The sequence below is a fragment of the Lineus longissimus genome, chromosome 4, assembly GCF_910592395.1.
Source record: "Lineus longissimus chromosome 4, tnLinLong1.2, whole genome shotgun sequence".
Taxonomy (NCBI): Eukaryota; Metazoa; Nemertea; class Pilidiophora; order Heteronemertea; family Lineidae; genus Lineus; species Lineus longissimus.
Genome location: NC_088311.1, coordinates 7,528,710 through 7,553,389, shown reverse-complemented (window position 1 = coordinate 7,553,389; position 24,680 = coordinate 7,528,710). Strand labels below are relative to the sequence as shown.

The following is a 24,680-nucleotide window of genomic DNA, read 5'->3' as shown; positions in this document are numbered from 1 at the left end:
ATTATCATATATATCACATGTATATATATATTCGTACGGGAGAAAAACCGCATGCGGTTTCACCACCATTGGCGGCACATGACAGCGCTGGCGCCACGGAACTAATATGCCGAAGCAAAGGGTGCACTGTATTCCTACGGGAGAAAAAACATTGCAGTTTTAGGCTACCCTGTTTTGTGTCCTCAGATAAAAAAACATTTTTGTGGCTGTTGTATTTATATAAACTTGAGAAAGAACATCTACGTATTGGAACGCGTAGTTCGCTGTCAGTAACGTCCGTTGTAGGCCTTGTCAAATTTTACAAAAATTATCACCTGTAAGCTGGCAACGTCGGTACTCCTTCAAACTTGTTAAGAAATTTAAAAAATTTTTAATCAAATGTCATTGCTCTTTCTATATATGTTTCAACTTACATGTATCAAGAAATTAAAGATGTGTTTTATATTGTACGCTGGCGAGGTCATTACTCTCTGTATACATTACTAATAAGTATATGAAAAGTTTTCGCGCGGTCGTCTTTTGTAGACTGGTGAACGGCCTACTATATTTGAATCTCCCACCTTTTCCTAGGCCCTTGCTTTATGAATATGAAGGCCCTTCTTAGCCTCAGTTTGAGTCAGAAAAGAAAATGTCGCATACCATTGAAACCCGTCCGGACTTTCTCTCCCGAAATTTTGATATTATGTCTTTATTATGGTAAGATATTATCTGATATTAATTTTTGTCGATAAGACGTGAAATAAAGTAGGCCTATACGCGGGCTCGATATGGCTGCTAGAAATAGGCCTTCAGACAGCTCTTGGCGACATTTTTATGTGTCTTTCAGTACTGCTCGAGTTGGACAAAGTACTGTAGAAAGTTCTCTGTGCAGCCCATTCCGGTTTTGAAGAAAATGTACATGTGCACGTGTTATTGACGAATGGTTTTCATATATTTAATGCTCTGACTCTGATTTGGTTCAGTACAGTTTTCGGCCATTTTTGAAAACGGCATGGAGTTCACCATGACATAAATGTAATAACAGAAATTCTTATTATTTAAAGCAATTTTCTTGAAGGTGTTCGTGTCCTCTAATGTTTATGATAATGCGAATGATTTTGGTGATCATTTAATTTTTTTTAAATGACTTTATGTAAAAAAATAGGCAATGATATGATCACAGACTGTACAACAGTGATATCATGGCGAACTGTCTGGAGACACTGTAGTAATGTCACAACCTCATGTCTTGGGGAGTTGTCTGGAAGACACAATAGTAATGTCACAACCTCATGTCTTTGGGAGTTGTCTGGAAGACACGATAGTAATTTCACAACCTCATGTCTTTGGGAGTTGTCTGGAAGACACAATAGTAATGTCACAACCTCATGTCTTTGGGAGTTGTCTGGAAGACACAATAGTAATGTCACAACCTCATGTCTTGGGGAGTTGTCTGGAAGACACAATAGTGATGTCACAACTTCATATCATCTTTGGAGAGCTGTCATCATAAAGGGGGAAAACAGGCAGGAGCCCCACTGGGTGTCTTGATAAACTCAGGACTAACCAATATAATGTTCCTGCTGTTTGACCTCTGTATTTCAAAACAAAGACAACTCCAGACAAGGTACATCTCTATCATCCATTTATTTAAACTAAGGTTAATATCTAAGATCAGGTTGAGTGCGGACACCCTCTCAACTAACACTGTCAAATAATTACATTTATTCCATAAAGAATATTCAAATAGAGGGAAAACAAATTCTGTAGCAGTTGTACTTAGTACAATAATCACTAATCAAGCTGACTTAAGCATCGTTGTAACCACCAATGATATTCTTAGCACCGTTTAATTAATACCACATAGTTTTATTGCAGCATTGCTAATTGTCTCTCATTTACTGTAAATATTTCACTGGACGCGCATGCCAAGATTTAGCACTACTGATTGTCTCTCATGAACTGTAAATATTTCACTGGACGCGTAGCCTTTCCCTCTTGAAACAATTTCTGCCATACGGGTCCATTCGGGTACTCATACTGTCTCGCAGAGTCCTCAAACATCTCACCACTATAACCAGGCACCTGAAATCATTGAACAATAGATTATGAATAATAGCTAAGATATCACATAAAGTGACAGCACATACAGGATTCTTGATCGATTGGTAAAAGCGCATTTTGCTGCATATATAGTATGCACCATAGTAGGTCACAGGTAACATGCATTGTAGGCCACATCTTTGTATAATTCAAAGCTTCTTGTGGCAAAATAGTCACACTTTATATGCAGCAAATACAGTTGGTCTAAGTTGGGTTTACATCACAGTCTCATCTTGATCATAGACTTGTCTCTGCAATATTGTAACTCTGGCCCAATGTCAAAAGCACAATCAGTCTTGGGTTTTGAAAGACAGTAACTGTGAAATTAGATCTTACCACCGATCAAGGGGTGGGCACATCAGCTTGTAATTTTTCCAATGGCTACAGATTGAAGCAAAAATGTCCAATTTCATGCTTAAGGAGAAGAAGGCAACAGAACCATAGCTTACCAAAGGCATTTGGTAGGCGGAATTCTTTATTACCACAGGGTCTTTGTAGTGTTCATGAAGATGGTTGGCAAACTCTGTCATTCTGAAAAGATTTTCAAATTTTGAAGCTGATATAGGCCATAGGCCTGGTACCAGCACAACTTAGACCATCTCTGCCAGCTCGGTAAACATTTACTCAAGGGCAGAGAGAGACTAGTAAGGTTAAATGCCTTGCCCTAGGACACAAAGATGAAACAGTGCTGATCTGTTCGAGAATCAAGCCTACAACTTTCCGACACTTCAACCATTGCTCCATTGATCTCTCCACCATGCAGAATAAACAGTCAAACTTCAGATTCAACGGTTGAGATGATGCTCACACTATCTATGAGACAAGATTTGCCTCCTTACCTGTTTTCTAGAGTCCTACTGATGCATATGTAGTAAAAAAACGAGAGATGCTGTACCAGCTCACAGAGACCAACACCTCCGGCGTGTGGACAAACAGGGACTGCAATGGAAGGGAGGATTGGTCATGTACATGATCACATAGTGACAGGCAGGGATGATTTTCCGCGACGTAACGATGTGGGGAAAGATGTGACTCGCTCCACCAAAACTAGGCGCTTGTCGCATCTGAACTCAACAGGTTGATACGGTGACTTGTTGTTCATTTCCCTATTGTAGACCTTTTGTGAAATCTATTACAAACTGATTTGGTCACATTTCACAAAAGGTCTACAATAGGGAAATGAACAACAAGTCCGTATCAACCTGTCAAGTTCAGATGCGACAAGCGCCTAGTTTTGGTAGAGCGGGTCACAGATGCCATGTCTTGAACAGATGCCAGGAGGTTGGCAGGAGGTTGGCAGGAGGTTGGCCAATGTGCGATGTCAGACAGGGGAGACCCCAATTGTCAGAAGTAGCCACCATGGTTAAATCTCTATGGGGACTCGTCATAATGGCCGTCAAGCTGGAGGCAGCATAGTAAGATGTCTTATAGGGCACAGATCTTAAAAATTCTTACTGAAGTAATCACTATTTATGGTGCCTCCTAAAGAGTTGTAACAGTCTCCGACAAGATGCAACTCATGTCCAAACATCCACCAAGATTGTGACTGTCGTCAGACAAGATGCTTCTCCCACAGAATAGAAGGTCGACAATGGAGGGTCTTGTGAGGACTCTTCCCAGAGTATGTCCCACTGGCTACTAATGGTAATAATGAGGTGACCACATGGCCCGGGACGATATCATTCAAGATCGCTTACCATTGTACTTTTGAGCCATCAACATAATGGCGAGGTTTTCATTGACACTGGCAACACGGCAGGAATCTATCTGGCAGAACTGCATTGCACCCGACTTCAAGAACTGTTTGAACATCACCTTGTTTTGGCACATTTCGCCAGTGGCAACCTTGATGCCAAGTGGATTTAAAGCCTGAAAGAGATGTGCTCATACAGTGGAACCTCTCTATTCAGGTGACCCTCAGGACAGACAAGTGCTGTCCTTAAAGTCAGCTGGACCATAGCCTGAGCCGCAAACGACTCATCCGGCTGGAGCTTATCCCGGTTTCCGTAGCATTAAGCAACTGGGAGTATTACTCCTCCTGGATTGGATGCTGGTCTATCGCTGGTTAACTTCCCAGGCAAGCCTGGTACCCATTTACTCCTTGGTGAAGAAAAGCAAGTAGGGCTAAATGTCTTGCCCAAGGACACAAAGATGAAACAGTGTTGATCCGTCTGAGTATCGAACCTATGACCTCCTGGTTATAAGCCTGGTGCTCTAACCACTCTGCCACTGATCCCTGTTTCTTCAACTGGCTCTCTAAAAAATCCCTCCCTGTTGATGATAAGCCTTTTCGTTTACCTTGGCTATTTCAAGATGACCTAGCACGTCGTCTGGACTGGTTGGTTCTTCAATCCATAATGGTTTAAATTCAGCAAGTTGCTTCATCCAGTGTATGGCCTCATCGACATCCCATCTCTGATTGGCATCGGTCATCTGTAACACCAACAACAGAGTCAAAAGTTAGTTTGCAGGGCAATGTGGTTGACAGGGCATCATGGACTAAACCAAGTCATTACTTGATAAGTATCTGAGATTTTAGATGGAGAGCGTGAAAGTTAAACAGATCCTCCTACGGACATCAAAGAAGTACATGAAGAATTCTCAATTAAAATATAATGGCCTCTGAATCGATTTCTTGGATGGCTGATCATGAAATAGTACCTACCATAGGTATATCGTATCCTATTTCATCTCTTACAATACGCAGGCGTCTGATGTCTTCTTCCAAATTGGCTCCGACCTTGAACTTGAATCTAAACAAAACGACGTACATGTACTTGTAATCCCTTAATACTACACCAGTCAAAATGAACTACACTACATTACTTGAAGAGGTTATTTTTAAGTGGGCAAAAATCCATAACGGACAGCAGATCATGCCTAATTTGGTGATAATCTCCAACAAATGCGCCAATTCTATAAGGTCATGCCAAAGGGTTGGAATTCCTGTGAGAAACCTTGAACGTATGGATGCAGGTACCTTTTGAAACCATCAGCTTGCGCGTCCCTCAGGAGCTGAAGTTGTGAGTAGAAGCAGAACACAGGTTAAAAGATGAGAAAAATTTGAAAGATGAATAGGACTCGGAGACTGATTTTGTTAGGTGAAAGGAGAAGCTGTTGATAGGCAAGTTCAAATGTTAGAACACTAATGCTGCTGAGTGAAAGCAAAGGAGTCGGTGTTGAAGAACTTACTGGTCTACGACTAACGTGTCCAAAGATCAAGTTACTTTTACAACTAAACCAGTCTTAATATCAAGTTACTTTTACAACTCACCTTCTAAGATCAAGTTACTTTCACAACTAACCTCTCTAAAGATTTGGATACTTTCAGAACTAATCCATCTAAAAATCAAGTTACTTTTTAAACAAACCTGTCTGATCTTGTCATCGTTGTAACCAAGCCAACCAGCAGACGTCGTGTATGCTGGGTAACCATCCCGTCTCATCTCATCCTCTGAAATAAATCAGATCGCGCCGAGTATTATCTCAATGTGTCGCATGTCAAAACGACTATAAATAATCCCCAAGGCAAAAACCAGTTACTTGAACAGTCTGCACCATCTTGGTTTTCCGATAAGCTGTTTTGCATTGTGAACACCTGCAATGTACATGGTCAAATAGTTCCTTTTTCAAAAAGTGTTACTTCTATCATGAAGGTAACATAATTCATGTTACATAGCTTCATGCTCCTATGAAAAAACGTTTACATGGTTTCATACCTCTTTCCTGTTTACCATCTTGTCCTTTCCTCAAGAGCTCTAAAAAAAGGAGGTTAGGTCATAAAGAAAGAGAAAAGATCAAGTAATAGACTTCTATCGCTTTTGATTAGAATAAATGTCATTTAGCATTGGTTTTGCGAGGCATTTGTTTTTTCGATAAGTGGCAAATGCAAAAATGGCATGCGAACACTTCCAGGTTTACAGTAACTGATAACAGAAACCGTAAAGTACAAAACTCTAGTAAAATAAGGTAATGTAAGCCATCTTATAGCACGGCAAGTCGGGCTCTTTAGCTAATAAGGCGGCTTACCTAAAGCTTCTTCTTTTGTTAATGAATCTGAACTAAAAGGGAAAAGGAAAATAAATAGGAGGTATACACACACATCATCAATGCTTACAGTTTCCCAGCATTAGGCAGTATCCTGTATCATTAGGTAAAACAGAATTGGTAAATGTCTTGTTTTTTAAGTTCTGTACCATGTGAGCATTTCCAAACTCTGCAGGATATTTCTAGCGAAATAACCATTGCCATCATATCCAATCCATCTGATCACATACTTTGTCACTTACAATTCAAATAAAATAACCTGATACTTACAGCCATCTGAAGTCAATCAAAGACACCAATTTCTCTGGCTCCTGAAATTAAAAGTTACAAAAGTCGCCAATACCGGTAATCTATTTTGTATGGCAAGCCGTTTGCTTCAAAAAGTCGAGATGATTTTTTTCAAGTCGAGATTTTTTTTTCAAGTCAAGAAAAAATATTTCAAGTCAAGAAATTTCTTCAAAAAGTTGAGATTAGTATTTTCAAGTTTACACATTTTTTTTCAATTCTACAAGTTTGTTTTTTTTTAAGTCGACTTTTTAAATATATATACATATTTTTTTTTTAAGTAAAAAAAAAAGTTTTTTTCATTAATTTTTTTATATACAACTTATCAGTTGATTATTTTTCTAATTCTTTTAAATTTTTTTTCAAGTCGATAAAAATTTATTGTAAATGACAAATTTCCTATTCAACAAAAAAAAACCACATTCGAGACAGAAAAAATAAGTCGAACATTATGACGTCATCACTTTTCGTGTACAGTATGTAGACTCGTCCCCAGCCGTTCTCTTGCCGACTTCGCATTCTAAGGTCTCACTAGCCAGTGCAATGGCCGGGCCTACCTGGCTCCACAAATGGCGCGACGTCATTTCATGCATACCCCTGTTCAAGTGGCTGTCGACCTTGCAGTATATCACTCTCACACATAAACCTATACATTTCTGAATAGCTTGTCGCTTCTAGAATACATCTGGCCAGCTTTCATTGTTATCAAGTAATTCAGTCATGAGAACATGGGGGCAGCACAATACATGAGACACCCTGTACATCGATGAAAATTTCGAAAATTTCACCTTGCCGCCTTATAACTTGACAATTAACATGGATGGTGAAATAATATTTTTAGAAACTTCTACTTATCACCTTGAGAAAGCCAAATAATAACAATTTTAAATTTTGATACCAAAATAGGGTGTCGTTGCGGCTTTTCTTTGAGCATTTTGACCTCGAAGTCTCACCTTGAGAACATGTGCACTCTGACAGGAACCAGTTCATGTCAACATCCGATTGAGCTATACATAGAATGCGAGGCCTGGTCACTGCGGACGTGCACAGAAGAAGCTGATATTTTCCTCAAATAATCGTCAGAGCTACCTCTTCACAAAATACCCAGGACACCGACATTTGAACATGCAGCAATAGCGATATGATAGGCTCATCTGTATCCATGGTAATCGCCTGAGATTGAAGAACTTTTTTTTTAAGGGGGACCAATGTTGACCTGATCACCACTGGCTAGTGAGACCTAATGCCCACATATATACATAGCAGGGGACCAGTCTATACAGTATGCAAGATGGCGGGAGGCGATGTTGTTGACATTGCCGAGTGTCTGCGTCAGTGTCCCGCTATGGTCCGGCGATCTGAAAGGGCCAGACAATCATTAGATCAAAACAAACTAGAGAACTGTTCCAGGCTACTAGATGACATTCTAGGAATTCTGAGTGCGCTGTATATACGTGCATGCGATCACTTCGGTGCCGGTGTAACATCTGTGGTTGTTCCCCATGTGTCAGTGTTTCCAAACAATAGGCAGCTAGAGAGACCACGACTTTTCAATAGGGGGGATACACAGAAAAACTTGTCAATCTATTTTTGAGCGTTCCCAAACAATGAGGGGAAACACTCAAAAACAGAAACACTCAAAAACATTACACCGTTTTGGCAGAAGATTTTGCGGAGGTCTTGGTGCCTATGCACAGCACTAACGATCAGGTATTGCACGCGATAGAGGGTTTGCAGAATAACACGACACACGGGCCTGATCGCGGCTGGCCAGGTGTTGAATTAGGCGGCGCGCGCAATGTACACAAAAACTGATGACGTCATAATGTTCGACTTTATTTTTGTAGCGCTCGACTGATTATTTTCTCGAGTATGAAATTTTTACTCGAGTATGAAATTTTTACTTTCGACACTATTTCGGTATTTATTATGTATCATTATTATATTTTACAAACACTATTTTAATTTTTATAATCATTTTTTTCTCGCAGTGAAATTTTTATTAATTGATTTAACTTCAATAAGTTAAATGAGAAGAAAAATAAATATCTCGACTTGAAAAAAAAAATTTATTTCAAATTTTTTTTCTTGACTTGAAAAAAATCATTTCGACGAGAAAAAAAATCATTTCGACTTTTTGAAGCAAACGGCTTGCCATAATTTTGGCAACTGACCACAATCAATCAATTTCAAAACGCCTTTATCTATAAAGTCGTTTTGTATGTATCAGATGGGCAGAGTAGTAATCACTAGTTTGATCTTAGGTTAGAGCCCAACATTTTTTTCTTCTGGTGTATCGGCGTTGATTTGAGGAACTCAATTCCCAGCTCTTCACAACACACTGTAGGAATATTGGAGAGTCTGTCAGATGAGACTACATAGCCCTTGTAATTGAGTGTTTACGACAGGACAAGTAAAAGATCCTGCACTGGGGATAACAGTGTCACCTAGTGGCCTGACAAATCTTGGCATAATTCCAAATGGGTAACATATGGCATAATTGATTGATTGATTGATTTCTCAAAATGAGAATATCTAACTTACCATGTCAACTAACAACTTCCACACTGGCTGTAACAAAAGAGGGAACGCAAATATACATAATATTAACACTGAGACTAAGAGACTGTAGGCAAAACAATAATATACTTTTAAAGGGGGACTATTGGGAGGAGCTAGAGGGTCAAATTGGCAGTTACAGGCCTGGGTTGTGTTTACTCAGTGATGATTATATTCCTCATGCAATCGTGTGTTGTTTTGATGCACTGTGAGATAGGAAACCCCCTTTCAGGGACTGTGCGTAACTTAATCTGATCGACTTGGCTCCTATTGTCTCAGTCTACCTTTATAATCCGGTTTGAAAAGCAACAGTCAATCATACTGAAACTCCTATTGCATATAGCTTGACTAATGGCTGCTTGCCATGATGATCATCATGCAGACAAATAAAGGAGTCAGTAAAAGATCATAAAATCAAAAATTGTGGATCTTCTGTTTGGGGTTTAAACATTTACACTGAAAAAATAATGGAAAATCTGTTGCCTTGTAAAGTTTCTCCAAAATATCGTCTCGAGCCACAAGGAGGAAATTTATCTGAAGTTATAAGTTATAACTCCGACGCACCTTGTTCTCCATCTTGCCCCACAAGTCCCAGAGAGCATTGAGGACAGCTGCTGCTGCCAGATGCACCACTCCTTTTTCTGGCCCAATCTGAAAGAAACCACACCGAGATACTGATTTGGGTCACAGAAAATAACTTTTCAAAAAGATAACATGTCAGCTGGAAGGTTGATAATGAAGTCAGTTGAATGCAGATAACCTTTAAAATTCGGTTATATCCCTTGAAATTTAATTAATCTGCAGAGAAGTCCCCAATAAAGATACCTGTAGTAAGATGTTTCCCATATATTTAGCATTTATCGTAAGCGTCAAATGTGGTAAAAAACACTTGAATACTGACTTACCCATCTCAGTTGTGTGTCGTTTGTGATCTTTCGGTAAAATTCACCGAAATTGTCAAAGATATCCTGAGCAACCTGGCCAACCACAAACCGTGAGAGAATCTCGACAGCTTCACAAACTGAAAAAGATTCAGAATTGGGTCATCGTTCCTGCGATGTATTATCACTGACTGACCTCATGCGAATGGTCTTTCTTTAGTATGAAAATATGCAACAGTTTTTTTACATTGCTTTCTCCAAAGGTGATATCAACTGCTTAAGGCTGCATGATAACGACGACTATAAGCAAACGTGAACGGTATCGAGAAATACTGAGAAATTGGAGAGACCCCTACTGGTGATTACGTTTAACTTGATCTTACCTACTTGGCTGCTACTTGGCTTGACTCTCTTTAAAGTACTAGAAATCTTATTGATATCAAAATGCATATCATTGCAATGCTAGACAAACAACGAAAGCAAATAGTGACCCAGTTTTGTTTAACGGATACACCTAGGTGGTGAAATTTTCTGGTTGAGATAGGTGGATATTAATAATAGGACAATTTTCTATCTACCCCAGGAAGGAAATCTTCTTACCTATTTCAGTGCCTCTTCCAATGGTGAATGTGTGACCAAAACCTGAATGCTCACTATCTGTTGCAAGTGTTACATATGCACAGGAATAGTCTGGATCTGTGTGCTGGAATATAGTGAGATAAATTCCCAAAAACATAAAGAATATCAGGACTGGCTGCATGAGTAGAGCACAGGCTAAGACCTACAATATCTTGGGTGGGTTCACACATAGATAGGACTAACTTGAGCTTTACTTTCAAGGAAGTGTACATTGATCATTCTCTTCTAAAAACCAATAAGATTGAAGTTGAACTTGGTTTTCAATTCTAATAAATGAACTAGTTTTAACAAAATTATCTTGTAATATCCCCTGAAGATTAAAAAACCAGATCGAATTCACTTATCAATATCAAATAAGACCATGAGATAACCTTCCCATGACAATGCTCTGTTGTCAGATAATTTGGGTGGATTATTCAACTGACCTACATGTTATATTACACTAAATCACACTCCTGTAAAGTAGGCATATGAATAAAAGCATACCTTAATTGCTTAGATATTATCAAACCATATCAACTCGAAACGTTTTCACAAGATGGAGTAACGCATTATGTTCACAGTTCTGCCCCTTCGGTTTCAAATAATGGACTAACTACTAACTAGAGTATATCAAAGTAAACTAACCAAAGTTTCGAGGAATAAAAGGTAAAATATACAAGTCATTTTATGAGAGGTGTGTGATACCCTGTCAGGACGGGCTATATAATAGATCTTATTCCGGCTCAAAGACTTCAAGACATGTTGGTGAGGCTGGCCCTCCATTTTCATACTATCTGCTCATTTTGATATAATTCACACCCTTCAGCCGGATGGGGGGGAGGGGGGACCGGATGGGATGGGGCACTTGACCAAAAGGTTCAAATTCAAGTCTGTGACTGTGAGTGAGTGTGACTTTAATGATTGTGTAGGAATTCAAAAGCTTCGCCTGTCATCCAAGTTCCACATGCATGATGATAAAATTGCTGACTCTGCCCAGGAACAAATCTTCCCTTTTCAGAAGTATCAAATGATGCTGCCCATTTGAAATGGGCAGCATGACAAAGTTAAGGACACGCCCACTTTAGGGGGGGGCATGCCAAGCCATTATGATTTATAGTGCATTTGCACTTGCATGGCTGACACAATCATATGACCAATAGAAAAAACTGCATACGCAAAATCTAGATCAATGCACACTTCAACAAAGAAACTCAAGTATATAGAGTGTATCAATACAAATAAATTGAGCATAATCACCATAGCATCAGATCCATCGTTTTGCAGTGATGTTGGAAAACGTATGTCTTTCACATCCAAACTGAGTATCTTGACTGCCATGATCGTGTGCACTATGGACAGTTCTCACTTGCGATAGAGGTCGATTTTCCGACTTACTCATGATTAGATAATCTTAAAATTGCGTTTATCAGTTCGCTATAACAGATATAAAATATTTAGTCACCAAGGGTCATACTTTGAATTTATAATCGTCAGAATAGAGAAATAATTTTAGGATAGCCTATAGTCGTAAAATTAACGACATCCAACCAATCATTTGATTATGACATCTGACATATTGAACTGTCAGAAGCATGTGATGCACTGTTAATCATCTGACATGTGAATGGAGGACATTGCAGGATGAGGAAGTGTCTTGAAAATGCCCTGAGCAGCTAAGGCAGCCTTATGATCATGAGTATCAGTTTAAATGTAGAAAATGAGCAAGGTAGGCCCAATCTGAATCTACTCCGAGTCTGATCCAGGCCGCGCTGGCCCTGGCCTGATGCTAGGCCTAGTGTCACAGTGACAGGTCAGGGCCAGGGGCAGAGCCAAGGGCTGATTCCCTGTAGCCTATTGAGATCAGCTTGATGTCTCACACTGCACATGTGACATGTCAATTGTCATGACCACCAAGGACATGCCCCCCCCCCCCGATCCCGGGTTCACAATGGATAAATCTGAAAAGACGAATTCAAAGAACGCCAAAACAAATCAATTGTCCACACTCAGAACAAGTCAGAAGGCCTAAGCCGACTTCGGACAATGCCTAGAAACACGGCGATCCTTTGTTCAAGGTGAAACGCGAGACATGGTCAGCCCCAAAACAAACTTCTTCGAATTCGTCTATTGGTGAATTCATTTCACCATTGTGCATTCAGCGTTCACCATGGTAAAATCAGAGTTTACGGTTGCTCATGGTGAAATATTTCACCGTCCCAATTCACCATGTTGAAGTGCTGTCAGTTTACCAACTGTGAATTTATCATGGTGAAAATGAGACATATCTTTCCTAAGGGCAGGGCAGGTGCATGCGTGGCAGAGGGGTGGGGATTGAGACTGTGTTTGTGTTCTGTGTAACTGCAAAAGTCTGCCTGATGTCAGAGGTTATGGCTCGGCATGTTTCTTGCCAACGTCATGTCATTTCATATTGATAGGCCCTTTACCAGATACACCTATACCACCTACGGTTGGGAAAACAAACCATCTTACAAAATTCATACAAAAAAAGACGCAACAATCCTGTCAATGTAATTAACCAATGACATTGTTTTTCAGGAAGAGACCACGCCAATCATGGGGGAGAAGGAAGAGGAAGCTCAGCAGGAGTCAGGTCCAACCCTCCCTGTCTGGAGGAGGGTCTGCTTTGCCCTTGGAGGACTGCCATACCAAACTACAGGAAATGTCATAGGATTCTTCATCCCTGTCTTCCTCCTAGAAGTTGCCAATGTAAAGTCTATAATTGAATGAATTATTTTGCATTAATTGCACAAATTGTATGTCGGTTGACAGTAACTAACTGCATGTATTTTCCCTTTCTCAGCTCAATCCATTCTATGTGTCTGTGATTGTCCTGACTGGTAAAGCATGGGATGCTATCACGGATCCTATAGTGGGCTACCTGGTCAGCAGAACCAATACAAGGTTTGGCAAGATGAGACCTTGGTGAGTATAGCCAAGTGCACAGAGATCTGAGACTCTGGATAGTACTTCTGGCAAAGAAATTTAATTTCTTGCTCCGTTATTATTGTCTCAAATCCCTGTATAGCCTAGAACCAACCATGAAGCCTTCTAACATTACTGAACAACTAATGTTCATGCTACACCTGTTCAAATTAAGGAACCATAAACCATGGAGTGCTTGAACAGTCGTGCTGGAACCCCTTTTCTTAACTGATTTCCCCTTACCTCTATTTTAGGCTCATGATTGCCCCACCATTCACTTGTGTCACCTATTTCTTCCTGTGGTATGTTCCGGACATATCAGATAGTGGCAAATTGGGCTATTACTTCATCATATATTGTGGCTTCATGACATTTGAATCAGTAAGTTCTATAACATGTTATGCATGTGCATGTAAATGGTTGCAGATGCATAAGAGGGATCAGGTTCCAATGTATATATTTTTCCTTTCTATCATATGAATGCTTCCCTAACAGGTGCTGTATGCAGCTTTTGAAGACTTCTCAAGCACGCTGAACAAAAAAATGCTACAGCTTTGCTTAACTTGTATTTTTGCAATATTTCACAATTGTTTGCAGGATCCTGGCTTTCCCCATAATCTCCTGCACTTTCTACTTCTTCCTGTGGTATGCACCTAATCTCTCAGATGGCGGTAAAGTTGGATATTACTTGATCATGTACTGTGGTTTCATGACAACAGAAACAGTAAGTGGCTGTGACAGAAGACTTCAAGTCCTTGTTCTTAAAGTCTTATCCCTTTGAGTATTCACCAACCATTAAGATTAACATGATATCATCCCAGAAAAATGCCCAATTTTGGACATCAAATTTACGTCACTGGCACGGTGTTGCCTTTTGTCGTTTGGCGCAACAATGGGAAAAGTAAAATGGGCATTCAAAGTTTAGAAATGAATCTACCATACTTTCATGTACCTTTATGTAACACTTGGTACTCTATAATTTCAGTGTGTCCATGTGCCCTACACATCTCTGACTATGTACATCAGCGACAAGCAAGTGGACAGAGACAGTTGTACAGCGTACAGTAAGTATAACACATGTACATAGAAACAATAATCAAACAAGAAAAAGTTCCATGTGGAATGATAATTCAAATAAAACATACTAATTTGGCTATATGAGGGATTTAATACATGACATTGATGTCGGAAATGGTTTCCTAGGAGTTTCCTTTAATTGTCTCTCCTTCAAGAGAAAAAGCGGCATAATTGCCCTATAGGAATTGCCCAGTTTCAGCGACAATCGTTATATGCAATGAACATGATCGGGGTAGGCTTTTAAACTTTTGACACTTGACTTCAGGGATGATAGCGGAGGTGACAGGACTTCTGTTCGGTGTCGCCGTCCAAGGTGTGATGGTGAACCCGTATCGTGTGTTGTCTAAACCGGCTTATACACCCATCACTGATGAGGATTACCAATTAGAGGTTTGGTGTTTTTCTTGCAGTTTGCACAACCTGGAATGGATCCATGCTGATAATCCTGTCTATACATATTCAGTGTCATTTTCATTATTACTTCTAAAACAATTTAGATTTTCATGATATTGTCTTCAGGTATTGATAATTGCTAAATCAAGCATGCTGTCTAACAATAGATGGCACTTTAATGGTTTGGAAATTGGTAAGGTTGGCATTTGCTTACTTCAGCCTGTTGGAGATAGATGGAAGCACAAATAACTCAGATGAGTTGAGGAATAAAAAGCGATTGGTAGTTTAATAAACCCCTGTTTTGCAAGCCTGTATGTTGCAGACTTTTGCAGTCAGGGGTCAGGGGGTCAAAAGGAAAACATAATGGTGCGAAAAATACTGAGCTGACGAAAAATTCATCCATTTGTGGAATTTAATTGTTGTAAAATATGAAAAAGGTATTTTTCCTATAATTTTGGGCTGCCAAAATAAATGGGTTTACACAATGATGCTCGGTTTCTTACAGTTCTGTTTGGTCTTCCCTATTTTTCAGAAAACATCCTACTTGTTAGCGTCAGCCGTAATTGTTGGATTATATGTAATCTGCATTTATATCACTTTCTTCGGGACCAAGGAAAGAAAGGGTAAGGGCCACATTTGCAACGAGATTTTTCAGTATTATTTTTCAAATTGATAAAATCAGATGGGTGTTTGTTGCCATGTTATTTGGATAAAAGTTTTTTTAATGAGAAGAAGCATAGAAGGTATTTCAATTCTCGGCCCAGTTTTTACTACAGGATTGAGACAGGTAAAGATTGAACACCCCTATATATCAAATTGTCTTTAATCGAGAATCTTGAATCTTCCAGGTGTGATAGATGACATCCCAGAGCCTTTCTTCCAGTCACTAAAGATGGTGTTCTCCTTCGGACCATACGTCAAGCTCACTATGGCCTTCCTCTTCATATCACTAGCAACACAGGTAGATACAGTTGAAGCTCTCTGTTTAAAGTACACTGATGGGACTGACTTATTCTGTCCTCAATGGAGAGATGTCCAGAATGCCAAAGTTGAATTGAAAGAAATTACCAATTTGGGACCTTAAGCTGCATCCTAATGGCAAGGTTGTTGTTCTCTCGCCTACTGAGTTGTCTGGTTAAGGGATGTTCCATTGATGCACCTCAAAAGAGAAACTGTAACACTTGAATTTATATGAAAAGAGCAACTGGTACATGTAATCGGCTCAGTGATATCCAAGGAACAGACAATGTGAAAACTAAATGTAAGTTCTCAGAAAGCACTTCATACTGTACCATCTCATATCATCTCAAACATGTCAAAGCGCTTTACATTCATTCATTTATTCAGAGAGATTAAGACACGTTATGATAATTTGACTCGCCCAGTAACTTAGCTTGGTTATTTCAGATTGTCCAAGGAAACCTTGCTCTCTACATCACACATTCCCTGAAGCTAGGTTCACAGTTCTCGTACGGAATATTTGCTTTAGTGGTAAGACTTTGCACTCTATTTTATTTGAGTTTCCCCTTGATTTTGGCCATTCGCCTGTGATATTGTTCTTGATGATTTCCTTGAGTATAGATTACTGTAAATATCAGTCAATCCTTTTCCTGTTCAGTACTGCTTGCCTTTGCAATTTACTTCTTGTTGCACTGGGGTGAAAGTATCATCCTCCAATGCATTACATATTGTCAATACCATTGTAACTGAGAATTTTTGCCAGTTAATTGAACAGCATTTCGGCTTATTGGTCAAGGAATTCCGTCTTCATCCAAAGACATGAGTCCATCTCAAGCTAATGACCCTGTGATGGGTCATTTGTTTGCCTAGCATAGACACCAGGTGGCAATGTAGGGTGAGGGCCTTGCTCAAAGACACCTCGACCAATCAGCAATACATCTTAACAGCCATTCCCACAACCTCCTAATTATGAACATGTGGTTCTGAGCACTCGGCAACTGATCTCCCCTTTAAAAATTCATATTATTTACAAAATTTTGACCGCATTTTGGTCCAATAAAATTTCAAACACTCATGACAATCAATAGACAAGTGGTTCCCCTCATCCACAACAGATGACTAAACAGTCATGCACTCCCTGAATCACTGGAAGAATTTTTTTAATCGATCTGTCCCAACTGGAATTGAAGAGGTTCTGCCTTTGAATATGAAACGCACGCATTTCAACAACATTTTTCCACCTTATCCAAACATTCATTGAAATGGCATGTGTATTTAAAGAAATTAGACTGCTTGAACTTTCCCAGGTAGGAATATCGGTGAATGGCACATTTGAAAATCGTTGAAAAGCACTTGTTCCATTCGAAACAGACATTTTGTCTCAAATTGGATGCATAAGACCACTCTTTGTGTTGAAGATTAAATATGAAACTTCATCCATTATCCTTACAGTAGGCGTTTTTACACGGTGCGGGTTCAAGCCGGATCGAGACTAGTTCAGGTACCAGCCGGTTTATTTTCCCTCGTGTAAAAGCGAACCTACCGTCCTGAACCCTCCTGGTCCGAGGCGGGTTCCGATCGCCGGTCTCGGGTCGGTGCAGGCCGGTGTAGGCCGGTGGAGGAGGGTTTATTTATGCGTGTAAAAGCGAACCGGCTCCGAGCCGGTTTGCACACGGTACTCGCGTGACGTCATTCGCGGGAATAGCTGCCGTGTTCCTGGCATGAAATTTTCCGCGGAAAGAAACTGCTGTGAAATCTTCAATTTATCGAGAGCAAGAGCTTTCTTTCCATACAAATGCTGTGTACAAAGCAAAAACTCTGCATCTCACTGGCGCCATCGTAAACCATTTTGTATTATTTGTTGTTGTGATATTTTCGTAGCTCCACCGCCAGCAGGATTGATCAGCGCCACCAATTGACGATGTTAGTGACGAACCGGCCTAGGGCCGGATCGAGGCCAGATCGTCGAACCGTCCCCGTGTAAAAGCGAAATGAACCGTCCTGAACCGAACACGCCTCGTGACGGTTCAGGAGGGTTGTCTTGAACCAGCACCGTGTAAAAAGGCCTATTGCAACCTCCCAATTACAATAGGGTATAATGTACACCTCCCAATTACACCAGATGTGTCCCTTCTCCACTTCATTTGAGAAATTTCTCTGCAACTGACCATAAATTTAGGTAAAAAACCACCTCTTTCTCTGGACTTTTGGATCCAGGGCTATATTCTAATGATGTTCTTTTAAGAATATTACCTGCATGGGGGTCAATACACAGGTATATGGGTTTATCGGACATTCCACATTTGATTTTCAAGTGCATTCATCTTCACAAATTAAAGTTTCGCCATATGTCTTCAAGGGGCAATTAAGTTTCAATTCGCAGAAAACAGTTGCACCTATTCGCTATACTGGCCTGACCAGGGCGTATTGATTTAAAAGGTGTTTACTTTGGCTGTTCTGAATGACACTCGAAAATGCAAACAATGTCAGTTTGAAGTCCTTCAAGACTGTTTCAAAACCTATCGAAACTGAGCCAAGCGTTGAGTCGATACTGTGAATGTGGTTTGCCTATGGGTCAGTTTTGTCAGTTCATATCTCTTGCACACATTTTCATCAGCCCAGAATCATATCACTTTTGTAATTTTGCCATTTTGAGGTAATCTTCGCTTGAAAGATAAGACAAAAGCACTTTGATCAGGCAAACATGGAAAAATATGGAAACAGTTTTTGGCGCCAATGACGTCACCAATGGCGGATTTGCCCTGGAGTTTGAGTCAGACATTAAAGATATTAAAGACACACTCTTTCATTACATTCCTAACAACAGACAACGCGATAACCATCCCGACATCAAGTTGCCACCTTCTCGGATCACAATCTTAACCTCTTTGATAAGCTGATTCCCTTTTAAAGTGTTCAAAATTCATTGCATGTTTCCTTAAATTCTTCAATAAAAAAAGGTAACTATTCTCCATGTTGATTTCAGGCAGTTGCCATCCTTGTGATGCCGTTATGGCAGCTCTTGAGCATTAAGATTGGGAAGAAAATATCCTTTGCAATTGCGGCTATTGTAAGTAAACTACACACTCTCAAGTCATCTCAGCTTGTGTCTCACATTCTTGTAAGCCCCTATGATAAAGTATTTTTAGTCAAATAGGTATTTACTCTGAAATTGCAACAAATTGCAAATACATCTAACGCATTGTTCATTTCAGATGTATATGCCCATATATTACAGCCAACTGTTTATTCCACCCAACAATGCATATCTACTGTATGGAACTTGCATTCTGTCTGGGTTTGCAGTTTCAGCTAATTTCTTGCTCCCTTGGTGAGTTGGAGTAATATTCAGCAAGAATATTATCAGTAGATACATGTATGTAGACACACATGTGTTTCAATGATCTTTGAGATGTGCCACCTGCCCCTTAACCCGAGGATAGTTTCAACTATTGGTTGGTATTAAAGAAATATTTTTATTTCCTGTATAGAGGGTGGTTATGTGCTGCATCAGAGAATGTGCACAACTTTTCTACAGAAATTTGTGTGCTGTTGGCATACAATAGTGCCAGTCCGGTGTCTTCTTCTAATCCACTTTATACCACCTAGTGTTGGATTTATCCAGTAGCGTTCTAAGCCCCAAACCCTTACACAGTTAGTCTCATTATCCATATCTTTCAGCTGTACGTCCCCGTCCTGTATATACAACTCTTTCTACCCCCCAAGAACATGATCGGTCTGTATGGCTGCTTAGTGCTGGCTGGGGCAGTGGTTTCTGCATCATTTTTACTTCCATGGTAAGTTCCTACCTACTAGTGATTCATTTTAAATAAAAGAGTGCTGTTCTTTACATTTATCCGCTATGGTTAAAATGTTGCCAAGTGCTGACCAATAGTTGACATTGCACCAGTCTGAGGTAACCATTTAGACCTGAAGCAGACAAAAATATACGCATAACTAACAAAAAACATGTGGTATATGCGAGCACACAGTCTTAAATTTGCTGCTGGTTTGTTGTGACCCTCGAGGAGCTGCATAAGCCTAATGGTTAACCATGCTGGCCACATGCAAAAACAGGGCCCAGGTTCGATGTTGACTTAATTGTTTTACGTGTATTTAGGTCGATGCTTCCTGACGTCCTGGATGACTTCATGCTGAAGAAGGGTCACAGGAAAGATGCTGTTTTCTATTCTTTCTATGTGTTCTTCAACAAGTTATCTGTTGGGGTTTCCCTTGGGATATCACAGTTGGCGCTAGGGTAAGCTAAAGGAGGACTCTAGTAGGCAGGAGCTGGCGGATCTGTTATGTTTTCAATGGTACCCGAATTCAAAATCAGAAATAAATTTTTGTAATGGTTCCATACAAAATATATGTATAGCGGTCAAAATACAAATTGGTTCAGGGTGAAGAGACCAAACAGAAAAGTGGAGAAAGTACTTGGTCCTCTACTTTGGGTTGCCTTGGTTTTGATCCAGTTCATGACTGTAATCATTGTCTTTCTAGGTTTAATGGTTATGATTCGAAACGACAAGTCCAGCCGGATTCTGTGGCTATAACCCTACGGATGCTGATCGCCCCAGTCCCTATAGTATGCTGTCTGATAAGCCTCATCTTTATCTACCTCTACCCAATTGATGAGAAGAGACGACAGGAGATAAGACAATCAATGGAACAGAAAGGGTAAGTTGTTTAGATATCGGCTAGCTTTGGGCTTACATGTTCCACCAAGGTTACCAAAATATTGATCTAACACAGTAACCTTGATAATTAACACCATTGCTTGCCATAATATTAATTTAACACTGAAAAGTTCCTATTAAGGCAATTGTTTAGTCATTAGTACACTTTAGTCCATTTCACGAGTAAATTGCACTTTGATTTTTGGTGATTTGGTACGGAAGATGCAGCAGGTGAACAGAAAGTTCTATTTCATTTGAAACTTCTTCGTCCAAAGTAGTCTTAAAATACATACTCTGCCAGAATCAGGCAAATCTGACAAGAATGAGCCATTTGAAGTCAACTACTGACAACTTTTCCCGGCTGTCTAAAGATTTTTCCTTGCCCTGCAATTTTTTAATGAAATCGACTACGAGGTGTCAAGCAGTGCAAAGTTGACGACATTGAATGTAATCTAAAACAGTCACATTTTTATAGCAGAACAGTATTCATGTGCTAAAAAAATCTACATTGTCTGTGGTAAACATACAGGCAGGCATACGTATAGCTCTCAAGAGTGGTCACAAAGGAGCAAAAGAAAGTGATATTCGGGTATCTGGACTTCTTTTGCATCAAATGATCATACCAATAACCCAATAAAGCAAAGATAGACCGATAGTCTTTTGACTTTGAACTTCAGTCTTTTTCGAAAAACCGTCTGTCTTTTTTGGATTTGCCTCGATTGCATGCAAACTCACATTCTCAGAAAATATAACTGTTTTTGTTGCAGTAAAGAAAAAGAAGCGCTAAGGCATAGCCAGATTCTTCAAGACACCGGTGTGACAATAAGAAGTGGATCAGCACATGCAAACCCAAGTTTTGCCGATGATGATCTGAATATTAGGCTATAATTTGAACTATCCTCTAATTCAGTGAGTGTTTTTTTAAAATTATCAGTGATAAACAGGGGGCTAGTTCTGTCAGACAATTTTATCTTACTACTCAATTAGTAACTGTGAAAATTCTTTTGAACTGAAATCTTGGAAAATTGTGTCTGGTGTAAATGTAGCTATTTTTGGATGCTTAACCCAGCAGAGCCTGACAACAGAAAGAAGCTCTTGTGTCAGATGGATAATAGATTTCGCCCAAAACTTGCTTCCATCATTCAAAGAGAAACAACTTCAGCATGTTAGGCCTATTGTGAAGGCCAAGTGACACAATTTCATATTCAGCAGAACCTCCCTTAGTGGACACTTCTTCAGTCAGGACACCTACTCTATTCTAATGGAGGAGGTGTCAAGGAAACTGATTTGTGTCCTCTGTAATCAGGTCTACTAGGGACAGCATGTTTCAGTCCTAAGGGTTTCCCTAGTGTAGAGCTTCTATTGTACAATGAAAAAGTGTACAGAACTAGCTGTCTCTGTGCATCTTGAGATTTACAATTTTGTGTATATCTTATATGCTTTATCAAGGTTTTGTATGGTATTACTTGATTAAATGGTGCTTTTTACAACCAAACCAAACTGTTCTAAGATCAATCAGGAATGTTTTGAACAGTTTGCAAAAATTGCTATTAAATGCGAGAATGTTATTATCATGATTATTCTTCACTGAATGTTATATTGTCTGGTATCAAATCGTTATAAAACATGAATTTTAACCAAGCTTTTGCAAAACATTTTAAATACTTTATTGATTTATTTGATTCCAATCGTGCTTTATCATGAATGTATATTCTGCTCAGCTATTAAACTCAGACTTACTTTTGATTTTGATATGGAATTCACATTCCATTCTTTTATTTAAAGTCAAGACATTCCAACAATAGACAGGTGTACTGTTGCATTCAATCAATTCTTCTACATTTTACATGTAGCAACTATTCTGTAAATTTACATTATTAAGAGTAGTCACAGATGTACATGTAGTGGGCACTTGAACAAGATTTCTCATGTTCATATTTATCACTATATATTCTGTTCATGTTGTATGCATGTTACAAGTAGTGCCTGTATACAGCGCTGAACAGTTTCATGAGACAAAAATATTCCAATACATTAAAAATGAGGTTGAATGTTTACTCTGAGTGAACGTACGTAATGTCGTCCTAGTAATGACTGACTTTAAAAAGTAGGGTATCTACTTTTTAAAGTCAGTCATTACTTTGGGATACCGTCAGCCCTGTTTTTGTGTAAGATGAATTTGGGACAAAATAGTTAACTTTATCCAAGAAATGGTTTCATTATTGAGATATTCAATCTTTGCTTTAAATCAATGAATTAGAGTGAAATCTTATGAAATGATAATAGCAGTCAAAACATGTTTGTTGACAACTATCAAACGGTGCAAATGAAGCTGTTACCATGATATGTGACCCGTTCAAGCAAAACCAGTCGCATGTCGCACATAAGATGAGCCCAGACGACACCAGTAGATAATAGAAGAAATTGATGTCGTCAGATTTCACAAAATGCAGACAATAGTGAAATAAAAAAAACAGTCCATCTCAACCTGGCACGCTCAGAGCGACATGCGACTGGTTTTGCTGGAACGGGTCACATATTAGCTTTATGAGCTTTAAACAAAACAGTACATTTGAGAAATAAGAGTTTGAGTACAATCAGTTGTATTGGCCTGGTTTCGATTTATGCCATAAAAATATTTATTTTGTTAGTTGCTGTGATATACATGTACGTATCTGTATATTTGAATAAAGCATTCAAAATTGAATAAAAGAACAAAGTATTATTATAATTCTTGACCAGTTTGGGTGTGCAATTACAAATGACGTTAGGGTATATCTAATGGGTATCGACAGACCAAAACATGGAGGCAAATTGAGGTAGCTGCACAAGACCTTAGTAGGTGGTGGAAGACCATGGAGGATCTATGCTCCGCATCAAGCCATCAGGTATAAGTAAGGTAGTAAGTATTAACACCAAAACCTGGTAAGAGTCGGTCTCCTGATGAAGCATCTCTGCCCAACATAACAGCGGGGACCTTTCCCAGTAACCCGCAACAGGCCTCATCCCAAATATCAGTAAAACCCTGCCCAATATTTTGCCCCTCCAAGATTTTCTCAAATTTAACTAAAATGGTGTGTTTATCCCAAAAATCCTGGCCGTATTTGATCTACCTTGGCATCCTGAAAAAGACCATACTCAAATCCAATGCCAAGTCACCTGGACCATTTGATACATGTACCAGAGAATTTTAAACTTTCAACAACAATTTAACAAGATGTTGTTAAAGGTATTCTCATGAACCTATTGATTTGAAAGCTGAATAATTCATCTGTAGCCTGACATGTCCTCTAAGTGCTGTTGTGAAAATTCAGTGTCTGATGTACAACCATTGCATACATTCATTTTGAGTGGTTCAGCAGATTATGGTAAGTAACCAATGTGTGAAAATTGAAATGTTCAATCCATATAATGTTATCACTAGCTCAATATTGTGTTAGAAACCGTAAACACACTGAACCCATATGCTGCATTCGCCAACAAGGATGGATGTAGCACTGGGATAAATACATATCTCTCAGTTCTGACAAGATCAATCTTCAACACAGAGGTTAAGCAGTTGTTCCTTGTTGTTGGAGATTGAGATGGTCACCCAACAAATCCTGATCAGTCACTTTCCAATGAATAGTCAAATCAAGGCTAAGTGTCCTGTGTTACAGTAACATGGATCAGTTTCTCAAATGTGCCATACCCTTGTCCATATGTGGTTTGCCTGAGGAGTAAAGTTGCTTTTAGAAATTTGCTTTAGTGTATTGTTGGCTGTTCTGGCAGATCAACAATTGACATATGTGCTTCCATTCCTCATCATACCAAACTGAACCTTAGTAAAGCTGTCAATATTTTTCGCTACATAGAGTTTTATGGAATCCGTGGAACAGCTATTGTCTGACCAAACAACAACATGTTTCCACTCCATGGGAATCAATTTAACCCTTGCCTGAGATTTCTGTTGCTTTCAAATCATTTGGAAGTCTGCATGAAATGGCATTTAAAAGGATTGTCTAAAAGGATTTTATTTGAATACATTATTTTCCAAGTTTTTTAACCTTTTCATTGTAACCAGGGTCCCGGTGTGAACCGAACCCGCCACACACCGGGACCCTGGTTACAATGCTTTAGCCCAAACCAGTACAAGATAGATAGATAGATAAGG

General features: G+C 39.4%; 2 protein-coding genes across 6 annotated transcripts; one reads left to right on the top strand and one right to left on the bottom strand.

The window, feature by feature from the left end:
- Positions 1–639: 639 nt before the first annotated feature.
- Positions 640–23,226, top strand: LOC135485907 (sodium-dependent lysophosphatidylcholine symporter 1-B-like). Of its 5 annotated transcripts, none has more exons than XM_064768283.1 (14): positions 640–696; positions 13,032–13,202; positions 13,297–13,418; positions 13,673–13,799; positions 14,404–14,482; positions 14,761–14,885; positions 15,421–15,511; positions 15,737–15,849; positions 16,296–16,379; positions 18,835–18,918; positions 19,530–19,645; positions 19,969–20,106; positions 20,352–20,528; positions 21,295–23,226. In XM_064768283.1, exons 1-14 carry the CDS (start codon positions 694–696, stop codon positions 21,413–21,415), a joined length of 1,551 nt encoding a protein of 516 aa, XP_064624353.1. In that variant the 5' UTR covers positions 640–693; the 3' UTR covers positions 21,416–23,226. The 5 variants fall into 5 exon arrangements, with proteins under 5 accessions (XP_064624353.1, XP_064624355.1, XP_064624354.1 ...); XM_064768285.1 differs by lacking the exon at positions 640–696 and adding an exon at positions 10,437–10,649; XM_064768284.1 differs by lacking the exon at positions 640–696 and adding an exon at positions 10,961–11,141.
- LOC135485908 (mitochondrial enolase superfamily member 1-like) lies at positions 1,619–11,860 on the bottom strand. The gene is made up of 16 exons (XM_064768286.1): positions 11,733–11,860; positions 10,455–10,557; positions 9,879–9,994; positions 9,538–9,624; positions 8,959–8,985; positions 6,400–6,440; positions 6,112–6,143; positions 5,802–5,840; positions 5,454–5,536; positions 5,063–5,097; positions 4,748–4,835; positions 4,381–4,515; positions 3,780–3,951; positions 2,922–3,021; positions 2,532–2,613; positions 1,619–2,064 (listed from the first exon to the last, which is right to left on the bottom strand). Exons 1-16 carry the CDS (start codon positions 11,811–11,813, stop codon positions 1,921–1,923), a joined length of 1,365 nt encoding a protein of 454 aa, XP_064624356.1. The 5' UTR covers positions 11,814–11,860; the 3' UTR covers positions 1,619–1,920.
- Positions 23,227–24,680: the final 1,454 nt, after the last annotated feature.